The sequence below is a fragment of the Choloepus didactylus genome, chromosome X (assembly GCF_015220235.1).
Source record: "Choloepus didactylus isolate mChoDid1 chromosome X, mChoDid1.pri, whole genome shotgun sequence".
In the NCBI taxonomy this organism is placed as follows: Eukaryota; Metazoa; Chordata; class Mammalia; order Pilosa; family Megalonychidae; genus Choloepus; species Choloepus didactylus.
This window is the reverse complement of record NC_051334.1, coordinates 16,574,669-16,591,224: the sequence shown is the minus strand read 5'-3', so window position 1 is coordinate 16,591,224 and position 16,556 is coordinate 16,574,669. Positions and strand designations below refer to the sequence as shown.

At 41.4% G+C, this 16,556-nt stretch overlaps 1 protein-coding gene across 1 annotated transcript in view; it reads right to left on the bottom strand.

Moving 5' to 3' along the window:
* LOC119523339 (serine/threonine-protein phosphatase with EF-hands 1-like) overlaps nucleotides 1-9,491 on the bottom strand; it is a 35,342-nt gene extending 25,851 nt beyond the window's left edge. The window contains exons 1-4 of the mRNA XM_037822101.1: nucleotides 9,480-9,491; nucleotides 8,270-8,436; nucleotides 5,500-5,536; nucleotides 1,537-1,686 (exon numbers count right to left, since the gene is read on the bottom strand). Coding sequence (XP_037678029.1) covers nucleotides 1,537-1,686; nucleotides 5,500-5,536; nucleotides 8,270-8,436; nucleotides 9,480-9,491 — 366 coding nt within the window. The remainder of the gene's footprint in view (nucleotides 1-1,536; nucleotides 1,687-5,499; nucleotides 5,537-8,269; nucleotides 8,437-9,479) is intronic.
* Nucleotides 9,492-16,556: the final 7,065 nt, after the last annotated feature.

The following is a 16,556-nucleotide window of genomic DNA, read 5'->3' as shown; positions in this document are numbered from 1 at the left end:
TTTCCCAAAGTCACCCGGCCAGGAAGTGGCATAGGCAGGCTATAAATCTAGCTACATCTGTCTGAGTTCAGAGCCTCATGGTCTTTACCACACTAAGGGTCCCTACTTAGGGTCTCCACAGAGCTAGTAATGGGTATTCCAGAGAAGTGGTATTAATATCTCAAAAAGCCCTAGATAGGGTTGGCTGCTCAGGCTAATCTCAGGAAAGTAAATCAAGCAAGAAAGTAACTTTCAATCTGATCACTTGGCAGTGGCTGCCATGGCTGATGAGTGCTGTTGTCATAGGGCACTGTAGCATTCCTGCCATGTGCTTGCTAACATTTGATTGACAAAAACATCATATTCCCTTGCTCTTAGCTGGAATCCTACCCTCCGGTTATCACTGGATGGGAGAGGAGGGGGGCATATAAAATCACCATACAATCAGGACTGGCATTGTAAAGTTTCTACCCAGGTTTGCCTGACTTTGGTCTTAAACCTCTTAAATGATACTCAACAAACACTGATTAAGTATTTACTATGTCTTAGGTGCTAGGGCTATAGCAGGGAGCTAGAGAAGCAGGGGAAGATAGTAAACAACAGTACCACAATTCCTTTTTTAACTTTGGTAACTGTTAAGAAGGATATACACAAGGGGCTTGAAAGCATACTAAAGGAAACCTGATCTGGGCTGGAGGTTGTGGAAGGCTTCCCAGGGGAGGGGTGCATTTAAGCTGAAATTAAAAGGATGAGTGGATCTTAGCAACAACATTATTCATATGTATATAAAGGTATAAAGGCTCCAAAAACTCAAGGTGTGATAAGTGTCATACTTTTGTCTATATCAAGTTAAAATTCCAGTTCTAGACCCCAGCTCCTAGATTGGTTGAAAATTTATCAGTCTTGAGGTGTCGGAGTTCAGGTTTCTCACTAGGACCATAGCTGATCTTCTGGCTTTGCAGCTGCTATTGGCCCTCATTCTCACAGGGTGCCTTTGTAGGGCACTGGTACCCTCTTCCCCCAGTCTGGGGGCTTCTGCTTGGCACTAGTGGAGGAAGACCACATCCCTCACTCTGTATGGCCCACCCAAGGGAAGCCCTTCGTTGAGTGTGGGATCTTATCAGCACTGCAGGGCCCTTCCCGCCGATGTTCTATACATGTTCCTGCTTGCTTCTGTCGTATTGAATATGATTTGGGTTTAAAATCTTTCAAAAAACTACTCTGAGCCATTTGAAGTATATTATAAGGTAAGTTATATCAATTCAAAAATAAATTGAGATTCTGCTTTAAAAATCAGGATTTTTCATTTCAAAAAACTATATGAAATGCCAAGTTTCTTCATTTTTCCACTTCCACCATGAATTTAAAAAATATTTTCCATATATAGGTTACCTATTTAGTTTTTTATCATGCAATCATAGATTTTTCTTAAAATTTTTACTAATCTTTTCAGAGTTACAACCACCACAAAACACAAATCAATACAGAATAATAAACAAAAAGAAGTACACATCGCCTTATTTTTGAGACAAGGTTTATGCATACATTACTTCTTACTTTGTTTCTCTCTAGATGGTGGAGTAAATTCAAGTCTGTGGACTCTGATATCCCACCATGTATGACCAGAATTTCGTTGTCAACTATCGTACCAATTGGGAGCCAGGTATAGACTTCTTCCAAGAGTCGCAAGATTTTTCGTCCATGTAGCTGTAAGGAAAACAGCTTGAGTATGTTTTGTTTTTCTGATAGGTTCAGGTTTATTGATTAGTTACAATGTATGGACAAAAAGCAACAGTTTTCAGGCCACCCAAAGGAAGTTAGCACGGAGTCACTAACCAATTAGAACCTTTTAAAGAGCAATATGTTTCAATCAAATGCTCAGTTACCCAGTATGTGTTTCATGGCAATATTAGGCCACCCAATCTGTTTCAGAAAAATCCTTGATAAGCAATTGATCAGGCCTGGAGCCAGGCTATTGTCTTGTCAAATCTGGGCCAAACGTTAATCCTTAAGAACAGAAAAGAACACCAGTGAAGTGGACACTCTGGGCCATTCACAGCTCTGGTCCTGGGTGTTTCCTGCTATCTGTCATTTCAGGGACAACTATTAGATCTGACAAACATTTACTGATGTTGAATGAGAAGACATAGTCTGTGCCCTCAAGAAACACACAACTGATTAAGGGAGATAAGACATGTATACAAACAGCTAAAATAAGTGCTATAATTTGAATCTGAATCTAGGTCTCTGGGAATATAGAACAGATGAGAAAATTAAGCTCTACCAAGAGTTCAAGGAAAACATCATGGAGGAGGTGGCCTCTAAATTGGACTTTGAAAAATGAGTAGGATTTATGACTGGTAGATGTGGGAAAGTGTGTTTTGAATAGAGACTATTGCATTGGCAGAGGAATTAAGGCTGGAACGTACAGAGCAAATTCAGGGAACAGTGAGCAGGTCACTTTTGTTAGAGCTAAACTGATGCATGAGAGACAAGAGAGGAAGGCAAAATTGGGAAGGTAGTTTGTAGGCCTATCTTATGGGGCCTAATGTATCAGACTAAGTGATTTAAACTTTATTCTGAAATAATGCCCTCAATCCTAGCCTAACGCCCTCATCCAATATATAATTTAGACCTTATTCTTTAAATCACAGAAAAACATTTTTTTTAAAATGACATTTGGCGTGACAATAGTAAGAAAGCAAAATTGCAGGCCATCAAAAGGATTAAAGGCCATTGCAAGGGACTAGGAAGTGAGAAAAGGAGGAGGAGGAAGATGAACGTGAGCCATCTGTAACAGGGTTCTTGGGAATTCCCAGAGCTGTTGCCTCCTTCCAATGAGAGCCCCCCAAATGCCCTAGCGAGGCCAATGGGAAGGCAGTGTGCCCATCGACATTCTCACTTGGTGGATATGAAATAGATAGCACCCCCTTCTCCCTTGGCCTAGTTCTTGTCATTAAATATTTGTTTATTCTTATAGGAAGCAAATAGGAGGATCAAATAGAAATTAAAATAATAACTCACATCCTTGCACAACATAACAATTTATATATACATGTGTACAGACACATGTATTTTCACAGGCATTATTTCACTTGATCCTTGTAACAATCCAATGAGGCAGAAATGATCATTTCCATCATACAGATAAAGAAACTGAGGTATGGACAAGTTAACTGACTTTCCCAAGATCCCACTGATACTAGTAGAGAATCAGGACTACAACACATGTCAGCATAACTCTAGGTATCTTATATTTTCCCCACCATCCTATGCCTCTTGGCAACCCATGCTCGTTAGAATAATCACATCCCTTCCTCTAAGAATCCCAGGACTGGTTCTTTTCCAATCACTAACGATCCCCTCTTTGAGTTAGGATCTGAAGCCACCAAGGAGTGACTGTGCTTTTTCCCCTCAGTTCCCATAGAGGAATGCTGAACCAACAACCAAAGAGGAACATTTCCTGCCATAAAGATTAATAATTAACACTGTGCATTTCTTGATTAGGTCAATAGTTTAAGCAAAGGGGTTGGATGAATGAAGTCTAAGGACATGTGGTATTATTCTACTTCTGATTTAACATCTTCCCCAAATCCCTAAATACTCATTAGTCCTCTCGCCCCTCTAGTGTGAAAGTAGCCTGCTCAAAGTCCTTAGGGTCCCCAGAAAGCTTTGCACTGCTTATAGACCATGCAGACAGACACATTACAACCTGAAGCCATCATCTCATTTCAGCTGCATGGAGATTCCATTCACGTTTACTGTCTAGCTGCTGAGCCCCCTCAGGAACCTGCTGAAGCAACTCTGCCCAACAATTTAGACTGTGAGCCTGGCCCCAGTAAATGACAGTGTAGCCCTTATTGTTTACAAAGAAGGTTCTCCTGCTAGACTATGGGCTCCTTGAAGACAAAGACTGTGTCATATTTGTTTCTGTCTCCTCAGTGTCAACATAGTTCCTGACATGCTCTAGGTTCTCAGTAAGTATTTGTTGAACAAAATAGAGACTGTGGTTTGCATCAGATACCACTACCACATTTTACTTAGGGAAGAGTCAGTCTTTTTTCCTGTTGCTCCAATACCAAGTATTCTGGCACAATGATGATTTTAGGAACTGCAGACCCCTTCTTTAGTCTGTAACCACAGAGTCATGGTTCTGAAGGAGAAAGCCCTACTTCCTTTTACTTCTGTGTCCTCATACTAGCTTACTTGATTCATTGGCTCAAAAAGACAAATTTAGATATCAACTTTCTTAAGGGGCAGAAACATCTAGGTTATACTACAACTCTGGGTCCCTAAGCCAAAAGATCTCTAATGGAAAGGGGCTCTCTTTTTTTGGACCTCCCATACAGGTGCGGTAGCAATGAGGTAGTCATGACGATGGATGACCAGGAACATAATCTGGCTCCAAATGTATTTTTTGGATCTGTCATATGCCTTCTTTTGCACTCATTCTTTAGTGGTGGTATTAACACCCATGCATACAATTATTTTCATTCATATGCATTTCTTCACACTCACTCATACTTCCATTTTTCATTCTAATAATAATAATAATAATAATAATACCAGCTACCATTTATTTGGGGCATACTATGCACCAGGCAGTGTGTTGGGTTAATTTTCACAACCCTAAAAAATGTATTATTATTATCCCCATTTTAATGAAGTAAACAACTTGTATGGAGGTAAAACAACTTGTATGAGGTCATATGAGATATAAGTATGGAGCCAGGACTTGAAAGGGCCTAGGCTCTTAACCTCCAAGCTATGTGAACTTTAGTCTTCTAATTATTCTATCTCCTTAGCAAACAGGACACAGTTTCTCAGAGAAAAACAGTGCGTACACTGTTTACCACCTCTGTCTCTATGCTAATTTGCTCTGGCCCCCTGATTCTGCCAGGATGATTCTGGCATCTAAACAAACACCCTCTTGTTATAAATTCACTCTTCCTGTGAGATACTACATACCATGTACTGAAACAATTTAGGGCTTAAGGATGTCTCCAAATTTCTAGAAATCACATAAACTGAGAGATTGGAACTAGATTCATTAGTGGATGGGTGAATGTATTAGTCAGTCATAGTGGATTAATTACTTTTTTTTTTCTTTTAAATAGCACAATTGCTTTCCAAATATAAGGAAATAATAGCACCTAGAGGGGGCATGATGGGAAGCCAAGGGATCCCAGGTGTCTAGCCATCCAATCTCTCATCCTAGCATTCCTTGTGCTGCTTTTGACTTCACTAGGGGTTTCTGGATGGGGGCAGTACCCAGATGGTACTTTTGTGCCTATGCTGAAATTTACACAAAAGTCACAAGGAAAAAAGCTTGGTTTAGTCCAGAAAGAAAATATGAGACTCTATCCTGGCCAGGGCTTCCTGCTGTGCTTTTATTTCATTGCATGGATTCTGACTAGCTCCCCATCACCCTTCCTGAAGCATCAATCTGGGCTTTGACAATGCTTCACTTTTGTATAAATAACAAGGAGAATACAAAAAAAAGAAGTATGTAAGTCTTACCTTGTATTTATTCAAAACTTCTTTTGTGAAGCCATACCTGAAAAAAAATACGGGATTTAAGCAATTCAATTAACTATTGATAACTTCTACTTAAATGAATCATGCAAAAAGGGGAGTCCTTGACATCTCACTATCACAAGTATCAATAACTCAAGAAACTAGACTAGTTGGAAGTATTTTTCCTCAAGTCTTTGCTAGGTGTAATGGGAAAGAACAAAAGCAATCAATGCCAACATCTTGCCCTCAAAGAGCTTATGGTATAGTTGGGGAAAGAAGATAAATTTTCATGAAACAATTTAAGAAATATGTAGTGGGCACAGGCTGTATAAATGCTGCAAGTATTCCGAGAAGTGTGCTGTGGCAGCTGGGGTGAGCCATGCGAAAGACAGCCTTTTGTTTAGGTAGAATTTCTCAGACACCCTATATCTTACTTTGAGTGAATGATGAAAAAAAAAAAAAAAGACTGAACAAAGAGGAAGAAAGGCCTAGAAGATAACAAGTTGGCTCTGTATGCTTTTGCTGATATAGTTCATGCAATGGTATTCAGGGTTTTAATAGAAAGTGCCAGGAATTTCAAAATACAAATAGCAGTAGCTATGGGGGATTTAATGATGGAATTTTTTCAATTACTTTTCCTTGATTTGGGACAATAGTATGTACCATTAATACTCAACACCGTGAAACTGGAACACAGCATTTACTCCAAGTTTCCATGCAAATCATGTCATGTCAGGCTTCTGCCATGTAACATGTTTCTGGACATGACTTCAGTCCTGTACTCACCAAAGCTCTCTGCTTTATTAAATCCAATAGACACCTTGCAATTCTCATCTTTCTTGCCCTCCTGAAGCATGAAATACAGTTGACTACATTGTCCTTCTTGAAAAATTTTTTTCTCTTGGATTCTATGATAAATATCTTGGTTTTCCTCTTTCCTTTCTGGCTACTCTGAATCTCCTTTGCAAGTTTGCCTCCTCTATCTAGCCTGAGATGTTAGAGTTTCTTCAGGTTTAGTCCTCTTCTCCCTTCTCTCTCTCAGCAATTTCACCTGTGCCCTGGTCTTTAGTTACTAGCTATATGCCAATACCACAGGACAATGTTCCATACCACACTGTGTCCGAGTTCTGGACACATATACTTAAACTGCCCACTCAACAGCACCTCAAATCAGATTACCCCAAACTCAACTCCTCACCCTCCCTCATCCCAACCTGCTCATCTTTCATGTTCTCAATATCAACGAATGATGCTGCTATACTCCCAAACTCAAGCCAGGAACTTGGAAGTCATCTTGATTCCCTCCTCTTCCAAATCCCCCATATCATGCTACCAGGCCCTAAGTCATCATTGCACAAATTCCTCTTCAAGCAATCTACTTCTGTGCATCTCCAATGCCATCACCCTGGTGTAAGTGAGAATCCATCATTTATCTCTTCAACCATTTCCTAATTGGCTGCCTTGTATCCACTCTAGCCTCTCCAATTCATACTTCCTGCATTTTAAACTGCTACTTTCTAAAACACACATTCTATGATACTCTTCAATGATTTTCTGTCACCCTTAAAAGAAAATCCAAATTCCTTTGCATGATGCAAGTACTTCAAATCTCTCCAGTCCTACCACACACCATCCTGCCCCTTATTCTATGCCCCTGCCCTCCTGAACTTTTCTCAAGTCTAAAAAGTCTCGTCTCGGGCTCTGCATAAGGTTGCCTCCTCACTGTGGAACACTATCCCATTCCTGCCATACCCCTTTTCTTCCACCCCGGCTCTCCCTTGATTGCCTAATTCATCCTTCAGGTCTCCGACTAACAAGACACTTCTATAAGGGAACTTTACATCACTCCTCAGACAAGGTGGAGTCCCCCCTTTACAAACTCATCACACTTGAAAAACATGCTCAGCATATGTCAGCCCTGCTAGATGTAAACTCTATGAGGGCAGGGGCCATGTCTCTTTCATTAACCACTAGATAAATATAATTGACTAACTGAATAAATGACAGAATAAATGCCATGCCCAAATAAAAGTATTGAGCACTGTTATATAGAATGGACTTCGGATAATAGTACTGGGATATTTTTCTTCACAGTCTTAGCATTTCCTTTCACACCTGAGAATTGGAATTGAAACTCTACACTCATGCCAGGTGCCAAAACTGCACAAAACACAAAAATAATCAGTTGCTGAGTTTGGACCAAGGCACCCAAAAGCCCAGGACCAAAAGCAAGAAGCATGCCATGCCTTCTACTGCCCTAGTACAAACCGGTTTCTGTTTTTCATAAAATAAGAAAAGAAAGAAAAAGGGAACATTTGTCACCTATTGTGCCTTTCAGCAAAAATTCTTAAACCATTTAACAAATCTTTATTCCTCAAATCTCCAGTGAGGCAGATAGTTGAAATGCTATGTTACAGCTGTTCTCAAATATGTTTATGAACACTATGCCAGAAGCAATTACCATGTCATAAAAAATATACACATCAGTGAATATCACAGTACTAGTTTCCGAGACAAAATCTGAGGCAAAGCAAAAGATTAGGAACAGAATAAAAAGAACAGAATTAGAAGAAAAGACAGGAAAGGGGCTTCAGAGCAATTTACACTCAGTAGAAGACTGGGGGTGGTAAATAGAGATAAGAATCAAGGTCTTCCTTGAGATTCTCCTCATCCCCACTTCTCTACCCTCATCTCTAACTCTTAGCTAGGAACTAAATGTGGCAGCATTTCCCAGAGCTGTACACAAATGAGGAAACCTAAAGACCTAGGTTACCTCAGATTCATCAGAAAATCTTCATGGTTCCCTCTGTTCAAGTGCATGTCCCTGGGGTAGACAAGAAGACTCACACACAGGATCATTAGGATCTCTATGGAATTTTTTCCTCGATCTACAAAATCACCATTAAAAACATACGGATTGTCCTCTGAAGGAAGACCATTCTGTGGAAGGAGAGGGGGGAAAAACAAGCAATTAAAAGAATGTACTTTTCAAGTAAGGCTTTATTCATAATGTCCCTGGGAATATGGAGAGGAGAGGCTGGTTCAGTGCCTTCATTGGGAAAAAAAGCTGCTCATTCCCTTGAGTCGGTAAATTAGCTCAAAACAGGAAGATTCCAGTAGGGGTGGGGGTAGGGGGTGCTCATTCTACCCACCACCCACTGTGAGTTCTCCCTGGAAGGAGCTGATTTTTATCCTATCAAAAATAGAATCTCTCATCTCTTCCTTTTCCCCTGAAGAAAAAAGGGAAACTTCTACCCCAGGAAGAACTCTGAACTAAGAGGTAAAAGTCTTTCATACTAAGGGGCCCTATGGTTAACTTCTCTGAGCCGTGATTCTCTTAATTTGCAAAAAGGGGATGACACCATATACCTCCCCAGATCAAATGAAAGAATGGATATAAAGGAACCCAGGGAACTTTGAAGGCATCATGTTGAGTGAAATAAGCCAGATGGAAAGGGACAAATATTGTAGGATCGCATTTATATGAAATAAGCAAAATAAGCATATTCATGAAGTCAGAAACTAGAATACAGGTTACCAGAAGCCAAGAAGGGGAGGGGAATGGGAAGTTAATGTTTCATTCGTATGGAGTTTCTGTTTGGGGACAGAAAAGCTTTGGCAATGGATGACGGAAATAGAGGCACAACTTCCTATAGTAATGAACACCACTGAATTGTATAATCAAAAAGAGAGAAAAAAGGGAAATTTGAGGTTGTATATAAGTTACCCTGCACACACACAAAAAACTGTAGAATTGTACAACACAATGTAAACAGTGTGCTAAAATTAATAGCATAATTATAATAATATTGTTTCATGAATTGTAACAAAAGTACCACACTAATGTAAAATATCAGTAATAGGGAAAACTGTGTGTGTGTGTGTGTGTGTGTGTGTGTGTGTGTGTGAGAGAGAGAGAGAGAGAGAGAGAGAGAGAGAGAGAGAGAGAGAGAGAGAGACGGGGGTACATGGGAACTTTGTACTTCCTGCATCATGTTTCTGTAAACATAAAACTGCTCTAATGAAAAAAAAACACACACACACAAAAAAACATAAAATGAACCCAAGAAACTATAAGGTGCTAAGTGACCCTGAGCAGGGCTGATACAACACCAGCACGCACTGATACAATCACATCAGGTGTCTATATCCAGCCTGGATTCTGATCACTCACTGTGCCATATTAGTTAAATATTTTTAATATCACCCGTAAGAACGAGATAAGACTTTTACACACAGTGTTAGCGCGAAAAGATCTGGAATCAGGAGAAAGGTCTGGTCTTTATAATAGTGATTAATTCATTTACTCTTACAGTATAAAACTCTAAGACAAAACAAACATATGTTACATGGTTACCTTTTCTCAATGTCATGCCTGATGGTGAAATGGCCTAATGAACTTCTATTGCATAATAAGATAAATACAAATGTTAAAAAAAATACCTTACAAAGAGAAAAAGTTAAGTACTCATCTGTGCAAATGTATGTCCTCCTTCAGGAAATAATACACATATTCCAGCTAGAGTAATCTTTCTCCAACTACTTTCAAATTTTCTTCTTTTGTTAGCTTTCAAGCTACACAAGAAAATCTTATTTTCTACTCAACATCTTAGTATTTATATATATACATTTTTGGTTTTTCAAATCAATATAATAGAAAGAGTTGAACAACTATAATACATACTGCTACACAGAACTCAGGGATGCCAGAAATTATTATGTAATGTAGCATATTCTGAAGGAAATTTGGGGGAGGTGGCAGTGGTGTAGTGTCCTGGGCCAAAGTAAGAGGACTTATTCTCTAGTCTAGCTTCACTTATTACCTTGGGCAAGTTTTTTTTCAACCTTTATAAGCCATAGTTTCCTCAGCTATAAAATGAGGATAACAACTTCCATGCTTACCACACATGGCTATTTAGTAACTCAAACAAGACTTTGCATGTAAAACTTCACGAAAACTGTAAACACCATATGAACTAAGGGATGCATTTCATTAAGACCTCCATGTTATTACTAATTTTAAGAGTCCATGATTTTATATTTGCTTATATATTAATTCATATAACCTTATTTATCTGGGGTTGGATAGTGTGCTAGTTTGGATGTATTATGTTGCCATGTTCTTTAATGCAGTCTTATGGGGGCAGACTTATTAGTGTTGATTAGGTTGGAATCCTTTGACTGAGTGTTTTCCATGGAGATGTGACTCAATCATCTGTGGGATGTCTGATTGGATTATTTCCATGGAAATATGGACCCCGCCCATTCAGGGCAGGTCTTGATTTAATCACTGGAGTCCTATAAAAGAGCTCACAAACAGAGGACCTCAGAGCAGCTGAGAGTGACATTTTGGAGAGCAACTGAAAGAGACATTTTGAAGACAGCCGCTGAAAGCAGACTTTTGCTGACACTTTGGAGATGATAGCCCAGAGTTTGCTCCAGAGAAGCTAAGAGAGGACAAAATGCCCCAAGAGCAACATTTTGAAGAATGCACAGGAACTGAGAGAGGAGCTGGAACACAACCTGGTATCAGCAGATGCCAGCCACATGCCTTCCCAGCTAACAGAGGTTTTTCCAGATGCTATTGGCCTTCCTTTGGTGAAGGTATACTTGTGTTGATGCCTTAATTTGGACATTTTCATGGCCTTCAGACTGTAAATTTGTAACCAAATAAATCCCCTTTATAAAAGCCAATCCATTTCTGGTATTTTGCATAATGGCAGCATGAGCAAACTGGAACAGATGGTATAAGCCAAATACAAAGAGAGGCTATTTCTCATCAAAACTTAAGGAAAAGAGGAAGGACTATGCATCTCTGATACCCTTCCTTCCCCCAGCCTTCAACTGGTTGGGAAGAGCAAGATGGAGAAGCTTGAGTTGTTGGAGACTACCGGCTCTATTGGGATGGCCAGGCCTGAGGGAGCTGGAGGAGCAGCAAGAGAGAGTCCTGGGTTGAGAACATGGAGGAAGTAGGCCTAATGGGATCTGTGGACCCCCCCCCTTGATTAAGGGGGCACTCTGCGTCAGGGCACATGTATTATCCTGATTCCTGGGGAGGGCTGGATCTTACTGGAAGAAGTGTAGGGAACCTTATTCCATATCCCTGAAGCTGAAAGAGCAGTGATACCTTCATTTGGGAGTACCAAGCTACATAGAGACTTCCTCTCACACTCTTGATGCAGGAGTAGAAACTACTGTGCCTCCAACTATGGGAAGGCTAAACTTAGCTATTTTCCTAGGTTAAAGTAGAAAATAGAAAATGGAAATAACCTGATACTAAAGGGGATCCAGCAACCACAGAGGCAGACCAATCTGATCTGCTAAAACAGGTGGCCCCTAATAAAACAGGACTGCTGGAAGAGCCAGGAGGCTATTTTATTTTAAAAATAATAAGAGGAACATAAATTGAATAAAAAGATAATGCTTGGCATTAAAAATATGCTATTAAAATTTAAGATATCAATAGATTAGAGCTAATCAAAAGAAAAATATAGTTGGGAAATAAATTATTGGCCCAAAAGAGCAAGCAAAAGAAAAATCTTGCACACAGAGTAAAAAGCAAAAAGATGGAAATCACGAGGAATGAGTAAGATACTAGAGCTCAGAGCCAAGAGACCTAATATGCCAAAAATAAGCAGTCAAGAATCAGGAAAAAGGAACAGATGGAGAAGAAGCAATAATCACATAAATAAGAGAAGGAATTTTCCATGGTTATAAAGAAACTTCAGCTTGAAGTTTGAAGAGCTCATGACTCCCATGCACAATTGATGGAAAACAAATCCCTACTACCTGGTCAAATTCTTACAGTCAGACAGAAAGAACAAGTTACAAAGGGAAAAGAATCAGCATGGTATCAGACTTCTCATCTGCAACGGTGAAAGGTAGAAGATGGTAGAATAAAGTCTAGAGATTAAAGAGAGAAAAGAACTATGAACCAAGAATTCTATAGCGGCCAAGATATCATTAACTTCTCAGGGTGACAGAAAAATATTTGTAAGAGATCAAATACCACTGAAAACCATAAAAGTTCTTCAGAGTGGGAGAACCTAAGATGGCAGCTAGGAGAGACAGGGCAAAAAAACACCTCCATGAAAAATACTAGATAGAGGCCAGAAAGTGACCCAGAACACCAGTTCCAGCGATGCACCAGCTGGACAAGGTCTGTTAAATCCACAGGGACCGTGCACTTGGTGAAACCCAGAGTCTGTGTTCTGAAACAAGTGAGTAAGCTGCTGAATGTCCGGCAGCCATGCTGCGGTATGGGGAAACCATGGGTTGGCGTTTGGAGGCGATCTAGTTCTTTTTTAAATAAACCCAAAAGCGGCTGCAGATACAACAGCGAGAACTACACAGTGAAGTGCGGCAAGACAGGTCTGTGCAAAAGCCTCAATATCTGGCATGGAAGACAGCTTTTCACACACCCACTGCTAGTTGTCTCGGAGCGAGGAGGGCGGGTGAGCCAAAAGGGGAAAAAACCACGCCCCTTGCAGTCATCTTCCCAGTGGGCTGGTAACACTTCTGCCCAGAGCCGGAGACACAGCCCAGAGCTGCCCCAAGAGACCCAGTGGGACGGGAAGTGTTTCCAGCAACACTGTGCACACGCCACAATATCGGGTGTGGACAATAGCCATTCGTGCACCAGCAGCTAATTGTCCCGGAGCTGGGAAGGCGGAGCTGTGCGAAAAGGGGGAAATTAACATGCCCCATTTGGCCATCTTTACAGCAGGCTGGGAATGCCCCTGCACGGCCTGGCGGCCCAGGGCTTCCCTTGAGGAACAGCGCGCACTTGTGATGTAGCACAGCCTTCCCTCAGCAGAGGCCCTAGAAGGGCACAGCTGGGAAGAGGAACCCACCTGGAAATCCCAGGGACCCTACGCCAATACCAAGGACTTGTGGGTCAGCAGCAGAGACAATCTGTGGCAAGACTGAAATGAAGGTTTAGACTCTTGCAACAGCCTTAAATCTCCAGGAACACCTGGGAAGTTTGATTATTAAAGCTGCCCTGCCTCCCTAACTGCTCAGACACATGCCCCACATTCAGGGCAGACAACACCAACAATACACCCAAACTTGGTGCACCAATTGGACCCCACAAGAATCAGACCCCCACACACCACAAAGACAAAGTTGGGGAGAACTGACTTGAGGAGAATAGGTGACTTGCAGACACTACCTGTGGGTTAGTTAGAGAAAGTGTACGCCACCAAGCTGTAGATCTGACAAATTAGAGACTGGTGTCTGAATAATCCTTTATATCCTAAAAGAACCCTATCAAGTACAGCAAATGCCAAGAGCCCAAAAACAACAGAAAATTTTAAAGCATATGAAAAAACCAGATGATATGGATAACCCAAACCCAAACACCCAAATCAAAAGATCAGAGGAGACACAGTACTTGGAGCAATTAATCAAAGAACTAAAGACAAACAACGGGAGCATGGCACAGGATATAAAGGACATGAAGAAGAGCATGGCACAGGATACAAAAGACATGAAGAAGACCCTAGAAGAGCATAAGAAGAAATTGCAAGAGTAAATAAAAAAATAGATGATCTTATGGAAATAAAAGAAACTGTTGACCAAATTAAAAAGGTTCTGGATACTCATAGTACAAGACTAGAGGAAGCTGAACAACGACTCAGTGACCTTGAGAACCACAGAATGGAAAATGAAAGATCAAAAGAAAGAATGGGGGAAAAAATCGAAAAAATCGAAATGGATCTCAGGGATATGATAGATAAAATAAAATGCCCAAATTTAAGACTCATTGGTGTCCCAGAAGGGGAAGAGAAGGGTAAAGGTCTAGAAAGAGTATTCAAAGAAATTGTTGGGGAAAATTTCCCAAACCTTCTACACAATATAAATACACAAAACATAGATGCCCAGTGAACTCCAAATAGAATAAATCCAAATAAACCCACTCCAAGACATATTCTGATCAGACTGTCAAATACTGAAGAGAAGGAGCCAGTTCTGAAAGCAGCAAGAGAAAAGCAATTCACCACATACAAAGGAAACAGCATAAGACTAAGTAGTGACTACTCAGCGGCCACCATGGAGGCGAGAAGGCAGTGGCATGACATATTTAAAATTCTGAGAGAGAAAAATTGCCAACCAAGAATACTTTATCCAGCAAAGCTCTCCTTTAAATCTGAGGGAGAGCTTAAATTTTTCACAGACAAACAAATGCTGAGAGAGTTTGCTAATAAAAGACCTGCCCGGAGGCGGGGCAAGATGGCAGACTGGTGAGCTGTATGTTTTAGTTACTCCTCCAGGAAAGTAGGTAGAAAGCCAGGAACTGCGTGGACTGGACACCACAGAGCAATCTGACTTTGGGCATACTTCATACAACACTCATGAAAACGTGGAACTGCTGAGATCAGCGAAATCTGTAAGTTTTTGCGGCCAGGGGACCCGCGCCCCTCCCTGCCAGGCTCAGTCCCGTGGCAGGAGGGGCTGTCAGCTCCGGGAAGGAGAAGGGAGAACTGCAGTGGCAGCCCTTATCGGAAACTCATTCTACTGATCCAAAATCCAACCACAGATAGACTGAGACCAGACACCAGAGAATCTGAGAGCAGCCAGCCCAGCAGAGAGGAGACAGGCATAGAAAAAAAACAACACGAAAAACTCCAAAATAAAAGCGGAGGATTTTTGGAGCTCTGGTGAACATAGAAAGGGGAAGGGCCCTGAGGCGCATATGCAAATCCCGAAGAAAAGCTGATCTCTCTACCCTGTGGACCTTTCCTTAATGGCCCTGGTTGCTTTGTCTCTTAGCATTTCAATAACCCATTAGATCTCTGAGGAGGGCCCGTTTTTTTTTTTTTTTTTTTTTTTTTTTAATCCTTTTTTCTTTTTCTACAACAATTACTCTAAGAAGCCAATACAGAAAGCTTCAAAGACTTACTATTTGGGCAGGTCAAGTCAAGAGCAGAACTAGGAGAGCTCTGAGACAAAACGCAATAATCCAGTGGCTGAGAAAATTCACTAAACACCACAACTTCCCAAGAAAAGGGGGGTGTCCGCTCACAGCCATCATCCTGGTGGACAGGAAACACTCCTGCCCATCGCCAGCCCCATAGCCCAGAGCTGCCCCAGACAACCCAGTGTGACGGAAGTGCTTCAAATAACAGGCACACACCACAAAACTGGGCGTGGACATTAGCCTTCCCTGCAACCTCAGCTGATTGTCCCAGAGTTGGGAAGGTGGAGCAGTGTGAATTAACAAAGCCCCATTCAGCCATCATTTCAGCAGACTGGGAGCCTCCCTACACAGCCCAGCAGCCCAGAACTGCCCTGGGGGGACGGCACTCACCTGTGACATAGCACAGTCATCCCTCAACAGAGGACCCGGGGTGCACGGCCTGGAAGAGGGGCCCACTTGCAAGTCTCAGGAGCCATACGCCAATACCAAGGACTTGTGGGTCAGTGGCAGAGACAAACTGTGGCAGGACTGAACTGAAGGATTAGACTATTGCAGCAGCTTTAAAACTCTAGGATCACCAGGGAGATTTGATTGTTAGAGCCACCCCCCCCTCCCTGACTGCCCAGAAACACGCCCCATATACAGGGCAGGCAACACCAACTACACACGCAAGCTTGGTACACCAATTGGACCCCACAAGACTCACTCCCCCACTCACCAAAAAGGCTAAGCAGGGGAGAACTGGCTTGTGGAGAACAGGTGGCTCGTGGACGCCACCTGCTGGTTAGTTAGAGAAAGTGTACTCCACGAAGCTGTAGATCTGATAAATTAGAGATAAGGACTTCAATTGGTCTACAAATCCTAAAAGAACCCTATCAAGTTCAGCAAATGCCACGAGGCCAAAAACAACAGAAAATTATAAAGCATATGAAAAAACCAGACGATATGGATAACCCAAGCCCAAGCACCCAAATCAAAAGACCAGAAGAGACACAGCACCTAGAGCAGCTACTCAAAGAACTAAAGATGAACAATGAGACCATAGTACGGGATACAAAGGAAATCAAGAAGACCCTAGAAGAGCATAAAGAAGACATTGCAAGACTAAATAAAAAAATGGATGATCTTATGGAAATTA